The 23,502-nt window shown below is 34.3% G+C and overlaps 3 protein-coding genes across 4 annotated transcripts; 2 read left to right on the forward strand and 1 right to left on the reverse strand.

The window, feature by feature from the left end:
* Nucleotides 1-221: 221 nt before the first annotated feature.
* LOC11407379 (cell division cycle-associated protein 7) lies at nt 222-5,131 on the forward strand. The gene is made up of 5 exons (XM_003611792.3): nt 222-733; nt 1,323-1,556; nt 3,676-3,759; nt 4,188-4,317; nt 4,403-5,131. The coding sequence occupies exons 1-5, from the start codon at nt 456-458 to the stop codon at nt 4,925-4,927; spliced, it is 1,251 nt and encodes a 416-aa protein (XP_003611840.2). The 5' UTR covers nt 222-455; the 3' UTR covers nt 4,928-5,131.
* A 6,051-nt stretch (nt 5,132-11,182) lies between these two features.
* LOC11405824 (cytochrome P450 CYP82D47) lies at nt 11,183-17,104 on the forward strand. The gene is made up of 2 exons (XM_003611793.3): nt 11,183-12,278; nt 16,325-17,104. Exons 1-2 carry the CDS (start codon nt 11,334-11,336, stop codon nt 16,952-16,954), a joined length of 1,575 nt encoding a protein of 524 aa, XP_003611841.2. The 5' UTR covers nt 11,183-11,333; the 3' UTR covers nt 16,955-17,104.
* A 255-nt stretch (nt 17,105-17,359) lies between these two features.
* Nucleotides 17,360-23,502, reverse strand: LOC11407063 (extra-large guanine nucleotide-binding protein 1). 2 transcript variants are annotated; one of them, XM_003611797.4, is made up of 8 exons: nt 22,208-23,502; nt 21,958-22,095; nt 21,736-21,840; nt 21,459-21,644; nt 20,536-20,713; nt 18,928-19,169; nt 18,624-18,787; nt 17,360-18,224 (listed from the first exon to the last, which is right to left on the reverse strand). In XM_003611797.4, the coding sequence occupies exons 1-8, from the start codon at nt 23,324-23,326 to the stop codon at nt 17,630-17,632; spliced, it is 2,727 nt and encodes a 908-aa protein (XP_003611845.1). In that variant the 5' UTR covers nt 23,327-23,502; the 3' UTR covers nt 17,360-17,629. The 2 variants fall into 2 exon arrangements, with proteins under 2 accessions (XP_003611845.1, XP_003611844.1); XM_003611796.4 differs by having other exon boundaries at nt 17,360-18,221; nt 22,208-23,501.

The raw sequence follows: 23,502 nt of genomic DNA on the forward strand, positions 1-23,502 counted from the left end.
ATCGAAGCTAATCTAACAATCTGAACTGATCAAATACCTGAGAGAAGCAAGAAAAACAAACAACGTCGCACAAAGACGACGAACAAACCAACGTCGCACGAAGACGACGAAATCACAAAAGAAAAAACAAAATAGATGTGAAAATCACTTATTTCAATAAAAGGGAAAAGGAAAAACAAGTTAGAGGGGTGATTTTGGGTTAAAAATTGACCCTAAATCACCCCTCTTTGATGGATGAAGGAGAAGAAACTAGAGTTTTGGTGACGGCTCACTAGAGACAAGAGAGAAGGGGAAGAGAGAGATTTTAACTTTAAAATCTATTAAGCCGAAACCATTAATTTTGGACATCTCTCTTCCCTCCTTGTCTCCTCCACTTTCAAATCAAAACACAACTCGACCGTTGCAGTCTCACTCTCCACTTCTAAGTCAAAGCTACCACTCTCTTATTCTTATCAATGCCTCCTCTACAGAAACGAAATCGATCTGAAATCGACAATCTTCAATCTGCAATCACAATCAATGGTCATCAAAACAAAATGATGTCTGAATACGAACTCTCAAGAGAAGAACGAATCCGTGAAAATCGTGAAAGAATGGGAAAATTGGGTATTCTCGACATTTCACTTTCCCTCAAGCTCAAACCTAACCCCCCACCTTCACGCAGAACCCCTTCTAACAACCCTAAATCCCCAATTTCTCTTAACCCTTCTGGCCCATCTCGCCGATCTTCCAGGTTCTTACATTTTTGACCTAAAAATTTAATCTTTCATATGTTTAGCTAAAAAGGTTTTAAATAACTGTCGCGGTTTAGGTTGCGTTCGCGTTAAGGTTGTCGCGATTTCGGCTGTTACGGATGTTGCTTTACTGATTGCGATCTTCGCGGTGTGAATTGATCACAACAATGCACAAATATTCTTAAATCATTTATTCTATCATAGTGTATAATAACTTAAATTACAACATTACAACACTATACAATACGAAAATAGGCGATGAGAGCAATATGAGATATTATTGGCTCATCACAGTCTCTCATTATCCATTTTTCCTTATGAACGGTGTTGTGTTTTTCACTTCCGCAATGGTGTGTCGCATTCGTAACAGAGTTTTATGGCTGTATTGGCTTTTTGCCACCGTCGTAACGGGCGGTTCGGTGTGATTTTTCATCTCACCATGAAAACAGGTAAAAACGGTATCGGTGGCCACCTATACCTTTTTGTCGCGTCCGTTTTCGCGGTAACGGACCCATATTTACATCATTTTTTTGTTTGATATTAGTGTCATGCAAAAAACCCATTATTTTAGGTTGATTTTGTTTTTAGGTTACAGAATGTTGCTCCGATTAGTTACTCTGAAGTGCCAGTGAAGGGAGAAAAGCTTGAGAAAAGTAATAGGATTGTGTTAAGAGAAGGTTCTCAACCTGAGATTTACACTGAAGAACATGAGAAGCTTTTGGGAAACACTGAGAAAACTTGGGAGCTTTTTGTGGATGGTGTTGGGAAAGATGGGAAACGGATTTATGATTCTGTTCAAGGAAAAACTTGCCATCAGTGCAGGTAAAAGTTACTACTTAATCTATGACTGTATATGAAATTGATCATGAATGGTTACCATTTATTTAATTTAATGTTTGAGTAGCACTTTCTAGATATGATTTACTGGTATTTTTTTTTGCTATAAATAATACAATGTTACTACTATTTTTTTGTGCTTGTATTTAATGTACTATATGATATAGTGTATGATAGAAGTGCATTAATTTAATTTCTGTTGGAAAATAAAATGACACTATCTATTTTTATTGCGTGTTAGTCATTTGTATTATATTCATTTATTTTATGGGTTTTTATTGGGTTGGATGTGTGGTAAGACTAGATGAGATATGATTAGAAATGACAATATTACAGAAAGAGTTGGGGTAGCACGTATAGAGGAAAAGATGGTGGAAAATAGGCTTAAGTGGTTTGGACATGTAGAGAGAAGACTTGTGGATTATGTGGTAAGGACAATAAATTAGATGGAGGATAGTCAAACCACTTGAGGAAGAGGAAGGCCTAGAAAAACTATAAGAGAAACTATTAGGAAAGATTTAGAGATTAATTAGTTGGGCCAAAATATGGTTTATGATAGAACATTATGGCGTAATTTAATCCATGTAGCTGAACTCATTTAAGTGGGATAAAGCTTGGTAGCTGCAGTTGTTGCTGATGGGTTTTAGTTGGAGTTTTTAATAAGTGCATTTCAACAGCTTGTAGCAGAGTTTTGCTGGTTCTTGACTCTTCAACCTTGGAATGATGTTCATTGTTTTATGGAGTGTACCGGCACCGTAGAACATTAGAGTGATAAGTGATAACTGTTATTTGGTTTTCTAAGGATTCTTGTGCAGTACATCTGTTTCTAGTGATTCCCAAAAGAGAAAGGATAGTGTACCAGAATTTGTACAACCCAGTATTGTTTCGTGATTTAGCATGAAGTTTTGTCAAATAACAGCGATAGTGTTGCAGCATAGCTAAATATGAACAAACCACTATTTTTTGTGATCCACAATTGACAACACTGGTGGTTGACCATTTTATTGTCAAGAATTTGTTGAAAGTTTAATCTAGTTCGAGTTTAATTTAGCTAAATAACTGTTAAATGTGACCTGAATAAACTTGATTAAGGTATGCCTGTTTCAAGATATGCAACAACAATTCTGCTAAAGTGACTTTGGGGATATTACATTTTCTAGTTTGGAACAAGTATTCTTTTAAACAATCTGAGTATTATTGCCTACTTTTCACTCCTATGTACAGGGTGGTCATCAGATATTTTTGTTGGAATAGAAGATAATTTAAAATTCAGGCTACTATAACTTTCTATTACCACCTCATTCAAGCACATTTTTTTCCTTCTATTTTTGGACTAAATAAATTTTAGAAACATTCTTTGAAATATTATGTACCAAACATATTTGTGTATTGTACTTGGAAATAATATTTCTGGTAGTGGTATTATGATCAATATCATTCCTGAGAATATGAATATGATCCTATAACTTGAAGCAAATTTCTCTATAGGGAAGACATATTTCTGGTTTTCACTTTTAAGCCGCTAATATTACATACAAAAAGAATTCGATATGCTTTTTACCAACTGATAACAATTTGGGTGGTCAAGTAGAAAAAAAAGTGCCAAACACTTGATCATTGAGTCATGGGAACATATGTGAATGTTTATTCTAGCAAGAGAAGTGACATTGACACATATTGAGGTGTGGGGGACGTGGTAGTTATGCTAGGGGGGAGGGGATTTTATACAAGGTGTCACTCAGAAATCAGAAGGGGTCGCTGGAGAGTTAAAAGTAGAGTTCTTTTTTGCCAGTGTTTGGCTTTTTAACCTGAGTTCTGAACTCTTAGAGCTGTGGAGTATTTTGTTATTATGTTCAGAATGTTTTATTTTAATAACTTGTGGACTTGGATTGAGGCACTCTTGTGAAGTTACATTCATTGGTAGTGAGTTTCCTTTCTTTTTATTCTCAAATCATAAGCTTTGTCCATAACCTTGCCTCATTTATGTGGCCAAGTCGACATAGTCCATTTTTACCATGCCTCGTTTATGTGATGAATTAATTATGTGATCTATCCATCTAATTTCTTGATGAACTTGCTCACTAATTGAAAACAAATATTGTAGGCAAAAAACGCTTGGTTATCGGACACGCTGTTGCGAATGCAACATTGTCCAGGGGCAGTTTTGTGGAGATTGCTTGTACATGAGGTATGCTTTCCACATATTTCCCCCCTAACATATGTATGGTGGTAAGCGATATTTGAGTCTCCTTGTGCTTGATTTGGTTGGATATTTTTATGGACAAATCAGGATAATGTTGATGCTCTAGTTTCTAGGTTGATATTTTTCCTATCTTTCTTGATTTCTTGAACAGTAAAACAAGTTGTAGACCACTTTGGTTGGATATGTCTCATTCCAGCGGCACTTGTACACGGGGATGTCTTTGCAATATGCCATTCGATTCGAACCATATAATGCTCTCTTTGGGTTTTTCCTTGGATATGTTTGAACTTTGGCATAATTATGAATCACAAATACTGAAAATGGTTTTAGACATGTTTCCATATATGTAGATTAGAATTTAATAATACCTTGGACCTGATACGGCGCATTGTTGTCTTATCATGCTCTTGTAGATACGGGGAGCATGTACTAGAAGCCTTGGCGGATCCAACTTGGAAATGCCCACCTTGTCGTGGAATTTGCAACTGTAGCATATGCCGTAATGCTAAAGGATGGGAACCTACTGGGAATCTGTATAGAAAGGTTGCTCATAATTCTTAGCTAAAATTGTGTTACTTTTTTTTCTTTCAAAAGATCGAGTTGTAGCTCAAATATCTCTTTATTTTAGGTATTGCAGTTGGGATACAAATCAGTTGCACACTACCTCATCCAAACTCGGTGCTCAGATACAGTTGAGAAAACTGATGATACTTGCAACCTAGTTTCAGACACAGATGTTGAGAAAATTGATGATGCTTCCAACCTAGTTTCAGATACAGATGTTGAGAAAATTGATGATGCTTCCAACCTAGTTTCAGATACGGATGTTGAGAAAATTGACGATGCTTCCAACCCAGTTTTAGATACAGATGTTGAGAAAAATGGTGATGCTTCCAACCCAGTTTCTGTTAAAAGGTCGTTACCTTTCTCTGATGAGGTCAATGAGAATAAGCTTGGACCAATGCAGTCTCTAGCTGAAGCTGAAGCTGACGGGGACAAGGTTCTCGCAAAGAGATCGTTGATTTTCCCTGATGAGCAAGATAAGGTTGAAAAAAGTGAAGGTTCGAATACTGTGAAGCTACTTGCTTCTTCTACCAAACCAACACCAGACAGTATAGCTGGAAGACTTAGGTCTAGGGTCAAAAAACCATGAAGATGATAGTTTCTTTAATTTAACCCTGGGTATGTTTAGAGAACATTGTGTTTTGAAATTATCAAACTTGATAATTTTTGGAAGAAAACCTCTTTTGCCATAGTAATAGTAGTATCAACATGTGAAACACTCAAGTACAACTGTTGATTTTAATTAAAGAGTAGTATTATGTGCATTTCTCTTCAAAAATATTAGTACATCAAAGATCAGTTGGCATATTTTGAATGTCTGACCTTTTGCTTGAATCCTTTCACTAACTACTGGAGTTATGTCAAGTGGGCAATTTTTATTTGACATCTTGGACATCTATCCGAGGTCAGACCTTCTCTGTCTGTAACATCTATCTGAACACTAAAAGAACCGTCCTTTAGCTATGGAGTCATGGAGATAGACATGAATGAAGCAACTTGAGTAATGCTAGTGATTATTTGAAATCCATTTCAATTAAAAATGGATTTGGTTCTGGTGTCAGCATTTAGTGTTCCACATTGCCTCACATAAGATTATTTTCAGTGGATGGAAATATGGAATTTAAAGGAAACTGAAAAAAGTCATTTTGATTTTCGGCCAACACAAACATAACAAAATATTGATTATAAAACATAAAACAAAATAGTGTTACTTATTGTTAATATGCTTTTTATATTCTTATTGTTATGGGCCAAAGTACAATGGTAGGAATAGTCAGATTTAGAGAGAGAAATTTCACCACTCTAGATAACTATTCATACCGCTGTTGCACAATAAAGCAGTTTTAGGAATTTCACTGATAAACTAGCTTTATAGTTTATAGCTGATAGATTATAGCCGATGGTTTATAGCTGATGACTAGTAGCTGATAAGCTACTTGAAGTGTTTAATAAAATTAACGGTTCAATTAGCTGATAGATGTAAAATTACATAAAAGGATATTTTTAATTCATAATAAAGTTTATATCAATTAATGTTTAAAGTATTTAAAAATTAAAATTGTTAATTTAATATTATTATTAAATTAATTTTTAATTTCTAAATGTTAACGTAACGTTCTTATTTTTTTTTGTTGGAGAAAATTATTGTCCTTGTTCTCATTCTCTACAATTCTAATATATCACACAAAAATAACGTGTCATTTCGCAAAAAAAATGTGATATTAAATATTGAAATAGTCCCAAAAAAAAAACGTAACAATTGTAACGAAAAAAAACTTAAACGTAACGGAAAAAAAAAATATATTTTTCTATTGAGAAAAAAAAGGATCTTTCATTCATAAAAAAAATAGCATTCATATTTAAAACATATGTATTTTAATTTATAATATAATATGATTAAGGGTAAAAAATGAAATTTAGCTAGAATAATAAGGGTAAAACTAGAATTAAAAATGAGAAGCTATAAGCTCAAACGCTACTTGGAATAACTTCTGAAAACTAGTTTATAAGCTCGTGAAATAAGCTATAAGCTCATGGTAAAAAAGTGTTACCAAACAGAGCTTTTTTGTCAAACGAGCTTATAAACTATAAGCTAAGAGCTAACAGCTCTTTTTTGGGTGTTACCCATCTCAAATTTTAAAAAAAAAATTATGAAATTTATCTTCATATTTTTCTCTCAAAATTAAAAAGAATTTATTTATTTTCAGAATTAAAAAATCGAATTTTTTTTTCTTCAGAAAATTAGAAAGACAAAAAAGAATTTTTCAAAATATTTCTAAAAAAAAAGGGAAATTAATTTTCGAAAATTACAAAAATAAATTTAAAATTTTATTTTTGAAAAATTTAAATTAGTTATTTTTAAAATTCTGGAAAAATTAATTTCCGTATTTTTTTGTATTTTTAAATGTTTTATTTTTAAAAAAAGTTTTTTAAATAATTAAACTAAAATAATTACCACGTGGCTGCCAAATGTACAAACTTACACAGTCAGCGAATGCTACATAGGCATAAATGTGCCAAATCATCAATAAAGTGGGGTCAATGACTATTTTAAAAAACAAAAAATTTTGCAGGGATGAATTTCAAATTTTTTTTTTACCAGGGACCAAAACCTAAACTCGTCATATTTGCAAGGACCAAAAACATATTTTAGCCATGATAAAATCTTAGTTTATGTCATAGTGTGCATAACTCAGTTGGTATGAACAATGCAAAAAATATGCAAGGTTCGGGGTTCGAACCTCGGCCACCACAAAAAAAAAAAAATCTTACTCTTTTGTATTTCCGACAAAATAAGATTATTTTATATCCACGTTTTTTATTTGATCTATGTAGTTGCGAACATTGGTAGATAAAAATAAAATTGTAATGTTGGATGAAATTTAAAACATTGTTGAAAACGTGACTGAAAATATGTTGTGTTTTAACTTTTTAATACTTAAATATGATAATCATCCCTCTAATTTAGGCCAGTTTTGATTTTCGTCCCTGTTATAAAAAAACTTTGAAATACATCCCTGAAAAAAAAATTGTTTGAAAAAGGCTCCTGACCCCACTTCATGTCTGACTTGGCATGTTATTCGCCACATGGCAGTTGCTGACTGTGCAACATTTGCCACGTTGCGCTGACGTGGCAGTCCAAGTAATAAAAAATAAAAAATCTGAAAATTAATTTAAAAATCATAAAATATTTCGGAAAAAAAAATCTGAAAAAAACTAAAATTAAAATTTTCGAACACTTAATTTTTTGACATAAAAACTATTAAAATTTAAAAATTTGAAAAAAAAAATGTGAAAATTAAATTTTGGAAAAATAGAATTTTTTAATTTGAAATTTTTTTTTTTTCGAAAATAATGACAATTATATTTTCAAAAGTTATAAATTTAAAATTTTTGAAGATAAATTTTAATTTTAATTTCTTGTTCTTTTACGAAAATTTTAATTTAAAAAAAAAAATATTTTTTTTTCAGAAATTTGTGAATATATATTATTTTGCAAAAAAATTAATTTTATTGAAAATTATACAAAAAAATAAATCAGAAAATTATTTTAATATTTTAAAATTTATTTTCAGATTTTTTAAAATTTATTTTATCATTATTTAATTTTAAAAACAATTTTCAGAATTTTAATTTTTTAATATTATGTGGCACGCCACGTGGCAAAAGTTGCACAATCAGTAACTGCCACGTGGCCAAAACCATGCCAAATCGGCTGAATAGTGGGGCCAGGGACCTTTTTCAAACAATTTTTTTTTTTTATAGGGATGATTTTCAAAGTTTTTTTTTACTGGGACGAAAATCAAAACTGGACCAAATTACAAGGACGATTATCATATTTAAACCACTTTTTAACTTAATTTTAATGTGGGAAACAACAAATTGTATTGTCTCTACAAAACCGCATCAACTGATCTAACTCAAACCACATTGGTTTGGTTCAAATTATATTTTCAAAGTCTCGCATGTATTTTTATCTTGCGGTTCAGTTGACTTTTAACCTCAAAATCGAAATAAACCGCACCTCAAATACCCCTAGTCCATTTTCTTTTTAGACATCTCTCATTTGTCATTGTTGATCTTCATTAATCTTTTGCAGATCCAGACATGTTATTCTTTGTTGTTGAAGGAGAATTTGAATAAGACATGGAATATTTTTAAACTATTCAGCTTCATTTTAGATCTCAAAACTTTTTTCTTCTTAAACCGGTCTAACCCATCATCCGAACCGAACGACCCGCTAAACCGCGATCTCCGATCAATCATATCTTAATTCTTAGACCCTTAAACGGTGGAGCTTGGGTTTTCAAAACTCCCCCGCGGATTGGGCCGGTTTGGGGCTTTGGGCCTGTAACTGTTTGCACCCACCCGATTGTCCAACCCTAATTCTTATGACGCACAAGTAAAATAATGTTGTGCAACACACCACTTTCCCCTACCATTTGGGCAATAGGTCACACCATGTCTCACTTGATGCAATGGTGAGACTTATTAATGTAATAGGCCCCTCCCACATGCTAGTTGTGATCTTAACAAAGGAGTTTCACAAGTTGTTATGTTGATATTTTGTATCCTCAGTCCTCCATCAGAAACACTCTTCCAAGATACCTTTGTTATATTGGCCATATACACATGCACTCCTTATGTGCCCAGCAACTCAGATATATCTCTACATTAGTGACAAGTGTACATATGGACCACCTAGTTCTCCTTTGTTCAAACGTTGAAAAAAGTTATAGGCTAGGTTAGTCATACATATGCATAATAATACTCCAAGTTGGAGGGACCAGGATGTGTTTTGTGAATCCAGCTCTCGCCGACCGTACAAGACACTTCCTCTATATGTGTCCTAAAAGACCAAAATAAACATTTCAAATACCTTATGTACCCTTAAGAAATTAGGCACATGGCATGCAAAGATTATGGTTCCACATAAAGACTTTTTTTTTTTTGAAGGGCACATAAAGACTTGTCTATCTATATATAAATCAAAAGAGTATATTCCTCTCCTTTTTATTTTGACAATTTTCTCACGTTTTTCTTCACAGTCAAATATGAATAGTACAATCTTTATGTAAAGAACAACATATAATCCTCTCTTTTTTGTGTAAAAAAAAATCCTCTCTTTTTTTCTCTCCTCCTTTTCGTTTGTAATTTCCACTTTTTTGTTACATCAGATTCAGAGAAACGCTTGATTCATTCTAAAACAAATGTTAGAATCACAATCATGGCCCTTACAATAAATAGTAAAGGATAAGAATTTTGTGGCCGTACTTAAGTTGAGAGCGACTCTGGGGACTAAATCATTATCCAAGTATAGTTCATATATATTGCTTAATTAATATAGGGTTAATAATGTTTTACTCTTGTAAAATATATGTCATTTTTGGTTTTTCCCTTGTAAAATATTTTGGTTTCCTCTCTGTAAATTTTTTTTTTTTAATTTCATCCTTTAAATTTTAAGATTTTTTGATTTTGGACCTTCATGGAAAATTTCACCACCTGTAATTTGAGCAAATATAGGTTTATCCCCCTTGTAATTTGAGCAAATTTCGGTTTACCCCTCGGTTAATTTGAGCAAATTTCGGTTTACCCCCTGTCATATCTTCGATTTTGTACTATCAAAATTTATGAAGGTCCAAAACAAAAAATCTTCAAATTACAAGGACGAAATCCAAAAAAAATATTTTACAGGGGATAAAACTGGAAATGACCTATATTACAGGGAGGTAAAACACTACTAACCCATTAATATAGGTAGCCCCTTTTTTAAAAATAATAATATTCCAACCTACATGTTTAGTCTCTCATGTTAAAATTTTATGGACGGTCAATCTATTCCTAAGGGTACAGATACCTTCAGAAAGACTAAGGCCCTCCAGAAGGGCTCCTAAAGCCTAGGTGTGTTCCTCCAAAGACGCCGTCTCAACATGCTTCTAGAAACTTCTAGAACACTATAAAATAACTTAAGGCCCAAGTTATTTGGGACTTAAGTCATGAGAAAATAAGTCCACGGAAGGCTGCAAATATACCTCTTGAAATCATTCTCAAGCATCATAAAAACATATTAAACCTTTTAACGTCTAATAATGTACTCAGTGCAAGTATTTTACTAGACCTTTCATGTAAAATTCTTGGATGAATATGGGCAATCATTAAATCTGTCACTGAATTTATTTTGTAATATACTTTGATAATAAATTTTAAACCTAAAAGTTTTTTTTACCTATGAATTATTGTATAGTTTCTTTTTTTTGGCGTGAATATTATTCTATTGTTTCTTTCTGGTCCTGCAAAATAGTGATATTTTCGGGTAAGTTTTTTTTTGTTTTTTGAAGGAGGGTGTATTGTAAGATTGTAACACATCTAAATTTATTGCTGAAATACATTCATTCCCTAAACCATTTGGTTTCCTTCTATGTTAAAAATTGAGTAAACATTCAGTTTATTTTTTTAGGGGAGTAAATATTCAATTTGTTGATTGAGATTGTAGCGGCCATATTAACTTAGTCTCACGCCATATCAATAATATTTCAAAAATAATTTTTAAAATTGTAAGATGTTAATAAGATTTATCCTTTTGTTAGTATTTGCATTTGCATACCCCGTGAGCTTAACTTAGTTGGTAAAGATAATGCATAATATATGCAAAGTCTGAGCTTCAAAACCCTGACACAAATAAAAAAAGTATTTGCATTTGCATGAATAATTAATGACATTGAGTTTGCATTTGATAATAGACAGGAATACATTTGTTGGTATTTGCATGTTGGGTGATGTTATTGTGATTTACGAATCCTGACAAACATGTAGTTTGTTTATAGGATTTGAGTTGCATTCAATCACAACCACGTGACTGCACATAGTCTATCACATCTAGACTGTCCGATCTTGGTCGGACGGTTCAAATGTGACCAACTCATTGCAGTCACACTACACACAGTCCAAATCCTTATTTATAATAAAGCTCTCAAGCTTATTTTGGTAACCAACAAATGACCATGGTCATGGATGAATTCCTATTCAAAACTCTCATTGCAAGCATTCTCTCCCTGTTAATTGGAATCTTGATATATCACTTAAAGAAAACACATGGTCATCGCCACAAAACTGCACCTCAAGCAGGAGGTGCATGGCCTATTATTGGCCATTTGCACCTCTTTGGAAGTAAGCAACTTACACACAAAACACTTGGTATGATGGCTGACAAACATGGACCAATTTTCACAATCAAACTTGGTTCATACAAAGTTCTTGTACTAAGTAGCAGTGAAATGGCCAAAGAATGTTTTACTCTCCACGACAAAACATTTTCCACTAGACCCTTAGTTGCAGCCTCAAAATTAATGGGTTACAACTATGCTATGTTTGGTTTCACTCCTTATGGTCCTTATTGGCGTGAGATAAGGAAATTAGCTACACTTGAGCTTCTTTCGAATCACCGACTCGAACTGTTGAAGGACACAAGAGTATCTGAGATAGAAGCTGCAGTAAGTGAGCTTTATAGGTTATGGTCGATAAAGGGTTGTCCAAAAGAAGGTGTTTTGGTTGATATGAAGCAGTGGTTTGGTGATTTGACACAAAATATTGCTCTGAGAATGGTGGGAGGGAAGACATACTATGGTGCTGGTGAAGGTGAAGCTAGGAGGTATAAGGAAGCTATGAGAGATTGGGTGTGTTTGTTTGGTATGTTTGTGGTCTCTGATGCAATTCCATTTTTGGGTTGGTTAGATATTGATGGTCATGAGAAGGCCATGAAGAAAACTGCTAAGAAACTGGACACTCTGGTTGAAGGATGGCTGGAGGAACACAAAAAGAAAAGAGCTTTAGGTAACAGTCGAAAGGAAGAACAGGATTTCATGGATGTCATGTTGAATGTTCTGCAGGATTCAGAGATTTGTGGTTATGATTCAGATACAATCATCAAGGCTACTTGCCTGGTATGTTTTGAGCTTTAGTTTTTTTTCCCATGGTTGCTACTGTAAAATATTGCATCTAACTATGCATATTTGGATTGAATGTGAGTCTGACTAAATCATTATGGCGCCTTAACTTTGTTGAAATTCCAGTGCAACTTTTGAAAAAATCACTGTCACACACGGTGATTTCTATACTAAACTCACATCAATCCTAACATGCACATGAACTTGTATAGGGTGCATGACCTGTATAGGTTTCTCACCATAAAAAATACCATTATTTATTTATAATTAAAATGACTTTTAAGTGGGATAACAATATTTTAATTATTAGAAAATTTCAAAATTGACCTTGTATTTAAATGAAAGGTTAAATATGTTTTGGTTCTTATAAATATACCAACTTTTCATTTTAGTCGTTCTAAAAATTTTGTTAGACTTTTAATCCTTAAAAAAAAATCACCACCACTTAGAGGCCATTTTAGCTATAAAAAAAAGAAACTGGTTTTTTTATGGTCTCCTATGGTAAGAGATAGAGCTGTCAAAATGGGCCGGGCCGTAAGGGCCGGCCCGAAAGCCCGAATAAAATGTAGGGCTTGGGCCGAATAATTGGAGCCCGAAATTTGAAGAGGGCTTTTTAGCCCGGCCCGTAAAAGCCCTTGGCCCGTTAGGGCTAGCCCGTCCGGGCTCCGGGCTGCCCGGAAGCCCGCAAAAAATACAACTTTTTTTTTTTTTTTTAATGTTACTATGGATAATTGTTATTATCTTGGATCAATCTTAATTTATCTTTTGTTCACTATTAACCTATTTGTGTATATTTAAGTTATTATGTTCAATCCTTAAAGAAAGGGAAGGAAAAAAAAAAAAACTGATACGGGCCCGGGCTGGCCCGTTAGCCCGGCATATTTATGTATGTTTCGTACTTAAAAGAATGGAAAAGGGAAGAAAAAAATACGGGCCAGGGCTGGCCCGTTAGCCCGGGAGCCCGTATAGGGCCGGGCTCGGGCTCATTTTTTGCAGCCCATATTCAAACCGGGCTTTTTAGCCCGGCCCTTAAAAGCCCTTGGCCCGGCCGGGCCGAGCCTAAACGGGCCGGGCCGCCCGTTTTGACAGCTCTAGTAAGAGACCTATTAGGGTCATGCACCCTAGACGGCACCAAATCGGTACAACATCCTTGTTGCCTCAGAGGTGGAGTTTAACGTGGGAAAGGGTAACATGGATCAATTAGGTTTTTACCATTTGATTAAAAGAAGACCATAATATTATTGTGTCCTCTCATAATTATATTTTTTCACATCATCTTCCCCAACCATTCTCTCTCCTCTCTCTCACCCACCATTACCATTGCAGCAACTCATCCACCACCACCAACCTCACTATCACAATCAGGGGCGGAGCCACCCCCCAGCCAGCCTCAACTCCAACTTTCTTTGTAGCAAGCTCAGCCATTACTAGAACTTTTAGCTTTTCCTGCAGATTTTGTCAAGGATTTAGGTTCCCAGATTAGATAATATTTTAGGATTTTAGGATCCGCGGGAAAGATATATCCGCAAGAAATGTGAAATTATCCGCAGGAAATGTGAAATTATTCGCATGAAGGAAGTAACATTTTGCGATAAATTTTTTACTCATACTCTATTAAATTTCTGTCTCCGCCACCGATCACAAAAACACTTAGTCACTTACCAATGGCTTCTATTGAAAATCAAAAAATAAATGTAAACATTAATCATCATCAAACTCAAATATTCAAGTCATAAAACTTATAACAACTAATTTCACTCAAAGATCCAAAATTTTTATATGGGTGTTATTCTAGATCTAACAAGTTTTTTTTTGAACAATCTAGATTTATCAAGTTGAAATGTTTTTTCCTAAAAAAAAAAAAAAAAAAGTTGATCTTCCATTAAACCTCTTTACTCCACTACTTACTCTGTCCCTATTCAGCAGAAGCAGAATTATTATCATTGCTAGCCAATTCGGTTATAATTCAAATGTTTTTCACTTCATCTTAAATTCTTAGGGGATGTAATGGATTGAGATTTTAAAAGACTATTTTGGCAAAAAAAGTTTTGAAGATTTTAAAAGATTGTGTAGGAATGTATAACTTTCAAGATTTTTATAAAAGACTTTTAAAATTTCGAAGGATTTTAACTCAAAGATTTTTTAAAATTTGAAAGTATTTTATGAGAATTCGTAAGATTTAAAATGACTCTTTCAAATAACCATAAAAATACAAAGTTGCAAGAGTGGATGACTAAATATAATAAAAAATCAAAGGTTTGCATGATAAAAAATAAAATCGATACAATTTTTTAATTTTTCAATAACAAAGTGGTTCTAGTTTGATGTCTTCTTAAGTAATATTTTTTCTCATCTAATCTATTCTACCATAAATTATCTTCTTCTTATACATGTTGTTCCGTTTGAACAATAAATTGATAATATTTTTAACATAATTAAAAGGTTTTTTCTAGATTATCTTTGAAGAATGGTGGGTAATTTACCCACCAACCAATGAAAATGAGCAATTTGTTGGTGGGGTCAAGATAGTTCATGAATACCACTTAAAAATGTGCTTATGTGGCTAATGTGTATTGGTTGAGGTAAATTACCCACCATTCTTCCATGGGTACCCTAGTTGTCATCCAATTAAAAACTTCAAATTTGAAATAACTTTTTTTAACAACTAACGATATATATATCGTTTTTTTACTATTAAGATTGACTACTAATATAATAATAATAATAATTACTTAATAAAATCAAAAGTTATTCTTAAAAAAAAAAACATACTGATAATAATATAAACATGTAAGAACAGGAAAATGTATAAAAACGTACTGAAAATGTATAAACATGTAAGGATATAAACCTGATCTTTAAAAAAATGTATAAAAAAAACGCATTGATAAACATTTTTTTTTAAGGAAGGAAACGTCCTGATAAACATGTAAACAAACGTGACCTTAAATAAAAAAAATGAAATTCTGGAAAAAGAAAAGAAAAACAAAAAAAATAAAATAAAGGAGAATATCAACGATAACACATGTTGATGAGTGAAGTGGGAGAAACAATGAAAGAACATATAATGAGAGTAAAAAGAGTCTCAAGAAATCTCATATCTTTGTATGAGATTGTTAGTTTTACAATTTTTAACTAAAAAGTCTCACAAAATCAATTCTACCAAGTAATCCATTGAAATCAATACATTTTTGAATACCAAGAGACAATTTTTAAGTTGTAAAAAATCTTGATTGAATACCACCAGATTTTGTTGGACTCTTTAAAAAATCATTAAAATCCTAATTGAATGAATACCACCGGAATTATTTCTAATCTTTTTTCTATAACAAAAAAAAAAGTCTTTTAAAATCCTTCCAAATCTCAATCCAATACACACTCCTTAATCTTTAATGAAAATAACATAACCAATCCGTCAATTTCTACCCAACAAATCCCTCCAAACAAAAATACTATAAAAAAGGTGATTTATTTTTAGGTTTTTTTTTTTAATAATTTTCCTCAAGAAATTATGAGTCTCAATTGTTATCAAGAAACATGATTTTAATCCGAAAAGGAAAAGGGTCAGAGTGAAGATCCAGAAGAAATAAGAAGATGATTGACAATGATAAGAACAAGGATGAGGTTGATGTGTTTTAAGTATAGTACTGTGTGTGTGGTCTTGTATTGATGAAAAAACAAAACTACTGTGTTCGATTTCTCGGAAAGGAAAGAAGTGGAGGAGAATGTTGGTGAAGGTAGATGATAATTAATAAATGAAATATAGTGTGGAGAGACCTATGATAATTTTCTGGGTTTTCTAAGAACAACTTGATGAAGATGGTATGGGTTGAAGATGATGAGGGGAAAATAAAGTGTGGGCAGACCATCATAAAATCTATACTCCTCTTTAATCTAATGATAAAAAAAAACTTTCCCATGGGGAAAAGGATTAGTCTTTCCCATGTTAAACTCCACCTGCTTGAGAAGATAATCTCAGTTTTCAGTACATATTATTACCTTTTCAGTTTGAGAACTAACTTTGAGTATATATATATTGGCAGAATCTGATTTTAGCAGGAAGTGACACCACCATGGTGACCCTAACATGGGCACTATCCCTCCTACTCAATCATCAAATGGAACTTAATAAAGTACAGGATGAGTTAAACACTCATATTGGGAAGGACAGGAAGGTGGACGAATCTGACATAAAGAACTTGGTCTACCTCCAAGCCGTTGTCAAGGAAACATTGCGCCTATATCCACCAAGTCCAATAATCACCTTGCATGCAGCGATGAATGACTGCACTTTTTCATGTGGTTATCACATTCCTGCTGGTACACAGTTGATAGTGAATGTATGGAAGATCCACCGTGATGCTCGTGTTTGGACTGATCCTCATGATTTTAAGCCCGGGAGGTTCTTGACAAGTCACAGAGATGTCGATGTCAGAAGTCCGAACTATGAGCTCGTCCCTTTTGGTTCTGGAAGGAGAGTATGCCCTGGGGCTTCATTGGCTCTGAGAGTGGTGCAATTGACATTGGCTAGATTGCTACACTCTTTCAATGTTGTTTCCCCTTCAAATCAATCTGTAGACATGACAGGAAGCCCTGGACTCACTAATTTAAAAGCAACCCCGCTTGAAGTTGTCCTTACTCCACGTCTAGATACCAACCTCTACGAGAACTAGATTATAAATGAAGGTATCCATTAAGTAGATGTGATCTCAACTCATTATATTAGGCTTGTTTTCCCTAAATAACGGCAACAATCTATAGGTTGCAATGAGACGTTTGATGGAGCTATGATGTATTATAAAAGTTGATATTTGATGCAATATGCAGTACATAACTATTTTTTTCAGGTCAAAAAGATAACTCTAATTTTGGTTCATATTCATCGATCATATGATCTACAACTCATGTCTGTCTACACTCTATCGCCAAAAAGGAGACTGGGTGAAAATTTTCGTGTATTTTATGCCATCCATAAAGAGGATTAAATTAGAACCTGATTGGAAGCTTAAGCCTGAAGCATCATGTATAGAATACAAAAGTAGGTTTGCAACCAAAATATAAGATGGATAGAAAAACAGTGATATACAAATTCAAACATGAAGATATTACTTTACCATGTAACAAAAAATATGAATTTGAACATTACACCATGACCTTTGTGGCATGTGCTGACTGACTCACCAGCATTCCCTAACCACGTGAAATCTTACCTACATGTGTCTAGTGCATCTTACAAGTTGATAGCTTGTAGAAGTTTACATTCCCTGTTACACCTAGTTAGCAATATATGTACAACAGAATTCAAGTCATACATAAGCATGACTTCCAACTTGTGCCTGAACTAGCAATTAATGAGAGAATGAACTCGCTTCAGTGCTATACATTGAGTACTCACTTGCATTAAAGTTTGGTTTCTCTTCACTCCACTTCAAAATTTCCTTGGCATATTTAAGGGACGCATCAACACTATCAGGTTCCAACCCCTTCACCACAGAAACATACAACTTTCGTCCTGTAAGCGATGAAAAAAGCCTTTTGAACTTAACCGCTATGTAATGGGAAGCCAGTTGACCAAGGGAGGGATTATTATTAATGCTGTTGCTATTGTTGTTGGTGCGATTGCGGCTAGTTATTGGATGAAAATCAGAGAACCAGTCACACTTGGTCAAAGGAACTTGTTCGACTTTCTCCTCAAAAAGATCAAATTTATTCAATATCAACAGGAATTCCATTTGCTCAAAAGTTGGATGAGTGACAATGGTTTCAAAAAACTTCATGCTCAATATCATCTTGTTTGTGAGAGAACCATTTCCATCGACAGAAAACTGATCATAGTCACTCAAGGAAACACAGAAGATGACCATTTCAACATCTTCAAACATCTCTAGCCACTTGCAATTTTCTCCAAGTCCCCTCGCATGCACTCTGATCAGTTGATACCTGCTAACCACCAAAAGAAGTACAAATCATCAGAAACATTCAATAGCAATTGAAACATCTTTTTATCCTCCAAATAATTATAAAGAAACAAGTTACATATCATTTATCCTCCATTGTTTTTCTTAAACATTTTATAGTGAGGACAGACACAACCAGGGCTCAACAAAAGCATTTTAATAGTGAGGTGCAAAAATATTTTTCACCAACTACAATTCTACCATAACCCCGATATACTTGCATTTACATCCCCATCCTCCGGGCAGTTTTACATGTGTTATTTTCCAAGAGGAAAAACAATCATAACAGCAATTGGGTTAATCAGGACCACAGTCCATTCCAGGGATATAACAACAGGCATGAATAAATTTGTTGTTGAAACAACCACAAGATATTTACACCTACCTAGCCAAAGAATCATATTGATCAGTAGTATCCACAGTTTCCTCAGGAGCTGATTGGGGAAATGAAAACTCCACACAAGCCAACCCATTTGATGAAGTAACTCCTTCAGCATAGAGGATATCTAAATCCGAGGGTTCATAATCTGTCCTTAATATTTTGACAGCCTAAACAAAATGCGTTGTGTTAGATTCATCGTCCCTTAACAGTACAAGATTGTCAAAGATATTAACCCGACAATTACAATTAATTTGATGAAAGAACAGATACAAATTAGTAGCAACTAACAATAAAAAATGGCCTTTACCCGCTCTAAGAAATAAGTGGCAACACTAGGCAGCATTTCCAATTCACTTCTTCTTTCATATGTGGCCTCAATGGCAGTATCATTCCATAATTCCTCAATCAACGGTGCATATTCACGAGTAGCAGCAGGAAAAATAGCTTCCAGTTTGCCCGATGCCATAGTTTTCAGCAACCAATCAGAGAATGCTTTCAGCCTTGGGCCAATGGAATATACTGTCTTATCATCGGGTTTTGGATTGGTTCCTGTAGTTAATCATAATCATAACCGACAACCTTTTAGAATAAATGGATGCACTAAATTAAAATCCTACTTGCCTCCTATATCAAAATTTCTATTCATCATCCAATCAAACATTGGGAGATCCTACTATTTTACCAGTTGACCATGAATTGGAAGTACAGTATAATATTTCATTCAAGTTCTAATGAAGATAAATATATCCAACCATAAAGCGAACTTTAAACATCACATGCAGATTAATAAAGCTACAATGACTCAAAATAAACATACAGATTATGCAATTCTTAGTTAATGTGCAAGGCAAAGAAACTGGTATGAAGATCATCTCATACTTTCAACAAACCAACACTTTCATAAGAAACTAATCTATTCAAATATCCTATTAGAATAATTATCATTATGAAACTTGGACCTCAAGGATCTTGCACCTCAAGAAACAATTACTTATTAGTTAATTAGTATTAATTTGTAACTTGGCACACAAGGCTTAGCATTAATTTGTAACTTGACACACAAGGCTTAAGCTTGGCACACAAGGCTCAAGTGTGTGTATATATGTACTCTCTCAATGCAAATGAGACACAGCCAATATTTCTATCATGGTATCAGAGCGCTTCGGCCAAGATTGCTTCTAAGTTAGCAGTCCAATATTTCTATCATATCCAATCAAACTTTGGGAGATCCTACTATTTTGCTCACTATCGTTTAGTTGCATATTCCTCAAGTGTTTGGAAAAAAATAAACACTTCTTAACTGGTTGAGCATGAACCGGAAGCACAATATTGATAACATTTAAAGTTCTAATGAAGATAAAGATACCGAATTATAAAATAAACTTTAAACATGACACATAGATTAATAAAGCTATAGTGATTCAAAGATAAACATAGAGATTATGCAATCCGAGTTAATGTACAAGGCAAAGAAAATAATCTTAAAAGCATCTCATATTTTCAACAGATTGACACTTTTCATAAGAAACCCGTCTACTATGGAGTGTGTATCATGCTTATAACGAACATGCTAGTATTTCATATCATTACATATAGGTAATTTTCTTTTTGACAAGAGGATTTCCAATAGAAATATATGACATGTTTTTACACTCAGTCCACAGTAGGCACTTGTCAGATATAAGATAAGTCAATTTTTTTATACCCTAAGTAATATGAATGAGTTGGTTATATTGTGCCACTTATCAAGGGACAGAGGACAACATATAACTATGACGATTCAACCACGCATTAAACTCACATGCTAGAAACATGTAAACATACCAGAAACTGCAAATAGCATGGTTATTGAGTCAAAAATAATAAAAATATTTCAGAGAGAGAAGTGCAAAGGATGGAGACACCACACTCTTACCTGTTGTATCAAGCATGGAAGATTGCCTTTTCGTTAAATCTGCCAATATTTCATCCTCAAAACGCTCACGGCCCTCAAGGAGTATTCCAAGGTAGGTATAAACATTGCTCTGAATGGTCAATATAATATTTTCATGCTCATCTTCTGAGAAGGGGATGCTTTTGTAAAGAATCTTGGCCTGCCGTAAATATTAGCAATACTATGAACACATCATTTATTACTTGCAAATATCAGTGATTTTCTAGAAGTGGGGCTGGCAAAAATTTATTTCCACAATAGTCAAATACCCATGTATAACCAGATACCGCGCTAATCTATGATATTAGTTATCAATTTTTCCTTTAATTCAAAATTTGCTTTGCTGAACATGGAAATACTTGATGACAGAAAGGAATGTATCATACTCCCACCGATCCTATTTATAAAAGACAACTAGGTTTTTTTTTCTCAATATAAGAAACATAGCACTATTTAGTCTATTAATTAATTATAGAATCTCCTTTTACATACCTGCTTCATTGTGAGTTTTATTTTAACAAGAAATCCATCTTTTTCATCCAATTAGATACATTAGTCAATTAAATGGATTACTTCTTTAAAAAAGTAGCATTAACTGCCTTCAAGGTGGTTCCTTGTATTTTGGTCATTTATTTCTTATTTATACACAGGACTTGAGCGAGAAATGATTAGCATATATAGCAACTTTTGCAAGATAGATGACTGCAGTATATTATGACTATCTAAGTTACTCTTAGAGTCTAGAAAACTCCCAGATGTTACTCTTATTAATGTTTTCTAAATTAAGAAGAAAAAAATTGGGAACCAATGCTAGAATACAAAAAAAATTGTAAATAAACCAAAACAAAGTATGACTAGCGACTTGATTCACAGACGTAATTACTCGAATGAGAAATCTTAATCACCTGCTTAAAAATAGTGCTTGTTCCAGATCCACTGCAACCAACCAAGAGAAGCTTCTGAACTATTCCGTGCTCAAGGTAGTCGGGAATTGATCTGCTAGCCATATTGGAGTGTTGTTCTCCAAGAGAACTCGAAGATTTAGAAGGAACTGGCAGGGACAAGAAAGCGCATACAAGCTTGGTTCCAGCCTAGCAATTCAAACAAATAAAATAGTATGTAGCAAATACCATTGAGCTAGAAGAAAATAAGAGACGAATACACTCCAAAAAGGTAAGTTACCTTTCCCCATATGTACCCTCGTGTATTCTTCTGTCCCTCTTCTTGATAAGAACCATCCTCATTGACCCAAAAGTGTGGGTTACCAGCAGTCTGAACTCCTGCCAACTGCACAACCAAAACACAATTCCTTCAACAATTTTGTTCAACAAAAACAAGATATATATAATTCGTGATAGAGGGTCTTTCAAAACTATTTGTGCATATATTAAATAAATTTCCGACCTGCAACATTCGAAGCTCCACTTTTGTTATTTCACGACCATTAACGAAAACCTGTGTGTTTCCATTACTAGCATCTGGCTGGATGGGACTTCCAACATTCAAATGGGCACTTATAATACTGGAAGGCTTCTGTCCTTCCTGTGAAACCACAAACAAAACCAGCATCCATAATTAAGCATAAGAATTAAGAAGCATACAAATCAGAAAATTCACGGAGAAAAAACATATACATGTATAAATAAATATATACCTTCCCCCAAAATCCAGATACTTTATCATACCAATAGTTTCCCGGCTTAAGCTTCTTTGGAGGGTTCGAACAGTTCTGCAAGGTAACTAATTCCTCATAAGAAAGTGGTTTCCCATTCACACAAATGTAATTCGGTGGAAGCTGATTTGCTTCACAAAACCTCTCGGCTTTCATTATCTGTCTAACCTCCAACTGATTAAGCAATCGCTTAAGCATCCGAGAACATTTACCTAAATTCACTCTATTCGACTCATCTATAGCAAATCCAATGCAAGTAACACACTTTCTACCTTCCGGCATAGACCCCATTGCTCTAAGCACACAATTACTACAATACTTTGCATCACAAACCAAACAAACCTCTTTATCAGTAAACCTATTCCCCTTAAAACATCGATAACACGACCCTTTCTTTCCCTTCGTTAATGGCTCCCTTTTAACCGGTCTAGTCACGGTTTCCTCAACCTCAAACTCCTCATTCAAATCATCATCACCATCCTCATCAGATTCCACATCAAAAGTAACAGCCGGAACACGTTTACCATCACAATCCTCCGCTTTCAACGAAGAAACACGCGTCGATGGATACTCTAAACTCAACACAGACTCAGTTGAACCCCAATCTTGTTGATTCAACTCCATAGTACTAGAGCTTCTAGTTCTACTGCTAGGTAACTCACTAGAGGTTGATTCTTCGAGCAACCTCGAAGAATCACCCAAATCGGAAAACTCGCCGGAGATTTCATTTTCAATTCCGTTTGAGAAATCAAACGGTCCAGAACTACTTAATTCACCGGAAAGTTCACAGACGTTAATCTGTGAACCACGGTGATCGAAAGCAATAACGGAAGTGGGAGAAACCGTTCTCTCCGAAGCTAATTCGAGTTCTTTGGAAACCCTAGATTCGCCGGAGTTTAGTGTTCTTAGCTCTTTTGCATGGTGCGGTGGTAGAAGCGGTTGTACAACCGGTAAAGAGAGAGTTTCGGAGAGAGGGACCTGGGAAACGACGGCGGCGACCGGAATGTTGTCGACGGTGATGGGAACAGCTCGAGGAAGATCGTAAGTTAGCGGTGGACCGTCGTATTCGACGGCGAAGGAATATTCCGGCGCCGGTGACATGATTCTAATTTAAGAGGAAATGCAATGAAAGCATGAGAGAAAAAAGGAAATGGAATTTTTGTAAAAGATTATTGGAATTTGCGAGAAGGATTTGGTGAAAGGAATAATAGGTTGTGTTGTTCAGTGGAGTGTGCAGTGCATAGATTAAGGGAAATGAATTTTGTGTGAGTGTGAAG

The sequence above is a fragment of the Medicago truncatula genome, chromosome 5 (assembly GCF_003473485.1).
Source record: "Medicago truncatula cultivar Jemalong A17 chromosome 5, MtrunA17r5.0-ANR, whole genome shotgun sequence".
Lineage (NCBI taxonomy): Eukaryota > Viridiplantae > Streptophyta > Magnoliopsida > Fabales > Fabaceae > Medicago > Medicago truncatula.

Coding starts and splice junctions, on each gene's coding strand:
- LOC11407379 (XM_003611792.3), top strand. CDS start 456: ATGCCTCCTCTACAGAAACGAAATCGATCTGAAATCGACAATCTTCAA. Junction 734..1,322: donor CCATCTCGCCGATCTTCCAG/GTTCTTACATTT, acceptor TTTTGTTTTTAG/GTTACAGAATGTTGCTCCGA. Junction 3,760..4,187: donor GGAGATTGCTTGTACATGAG/GTATGCTTTCCA, acceptor ATGCTCTTGTAG/ATACGGGGAGCATGTACTAG.
- LOC11405824 (XM_003611793.3), top strand. CDS start 11,334: ATGACCATGGTCATGGATGAATTCCTATTCAAAACTCTCATTGCAAGC. Junction 12,279..16,324: donor TCATCAAGGCTACTTGCCTG/GTATGTTTTGAG, acceptor ATATATTGGCAG/AATCTGATTTTAGCAGGAAG.
- LOC11407063 (XM_003611797.4), bottom strand. CDS start 23,326: ATGTCACCGGCGCCGGAATATTCCTTCGCCGTCGAATACGACGGTCCA. Junction 19,170..20,535: donor TTCCATGCTTGATACAACAG/GTAAGAGTGTGG, acceptor GATTAACTACAG/GAACCAATCCAAAACCCGAT. Junction 18,225..18,623: donor CAATATGATTCTTTGGCTAG/GTAGGTGTAAAT, acceptor TTTGGTGGTTAG/CAGGTATCAACTGATCAGAG.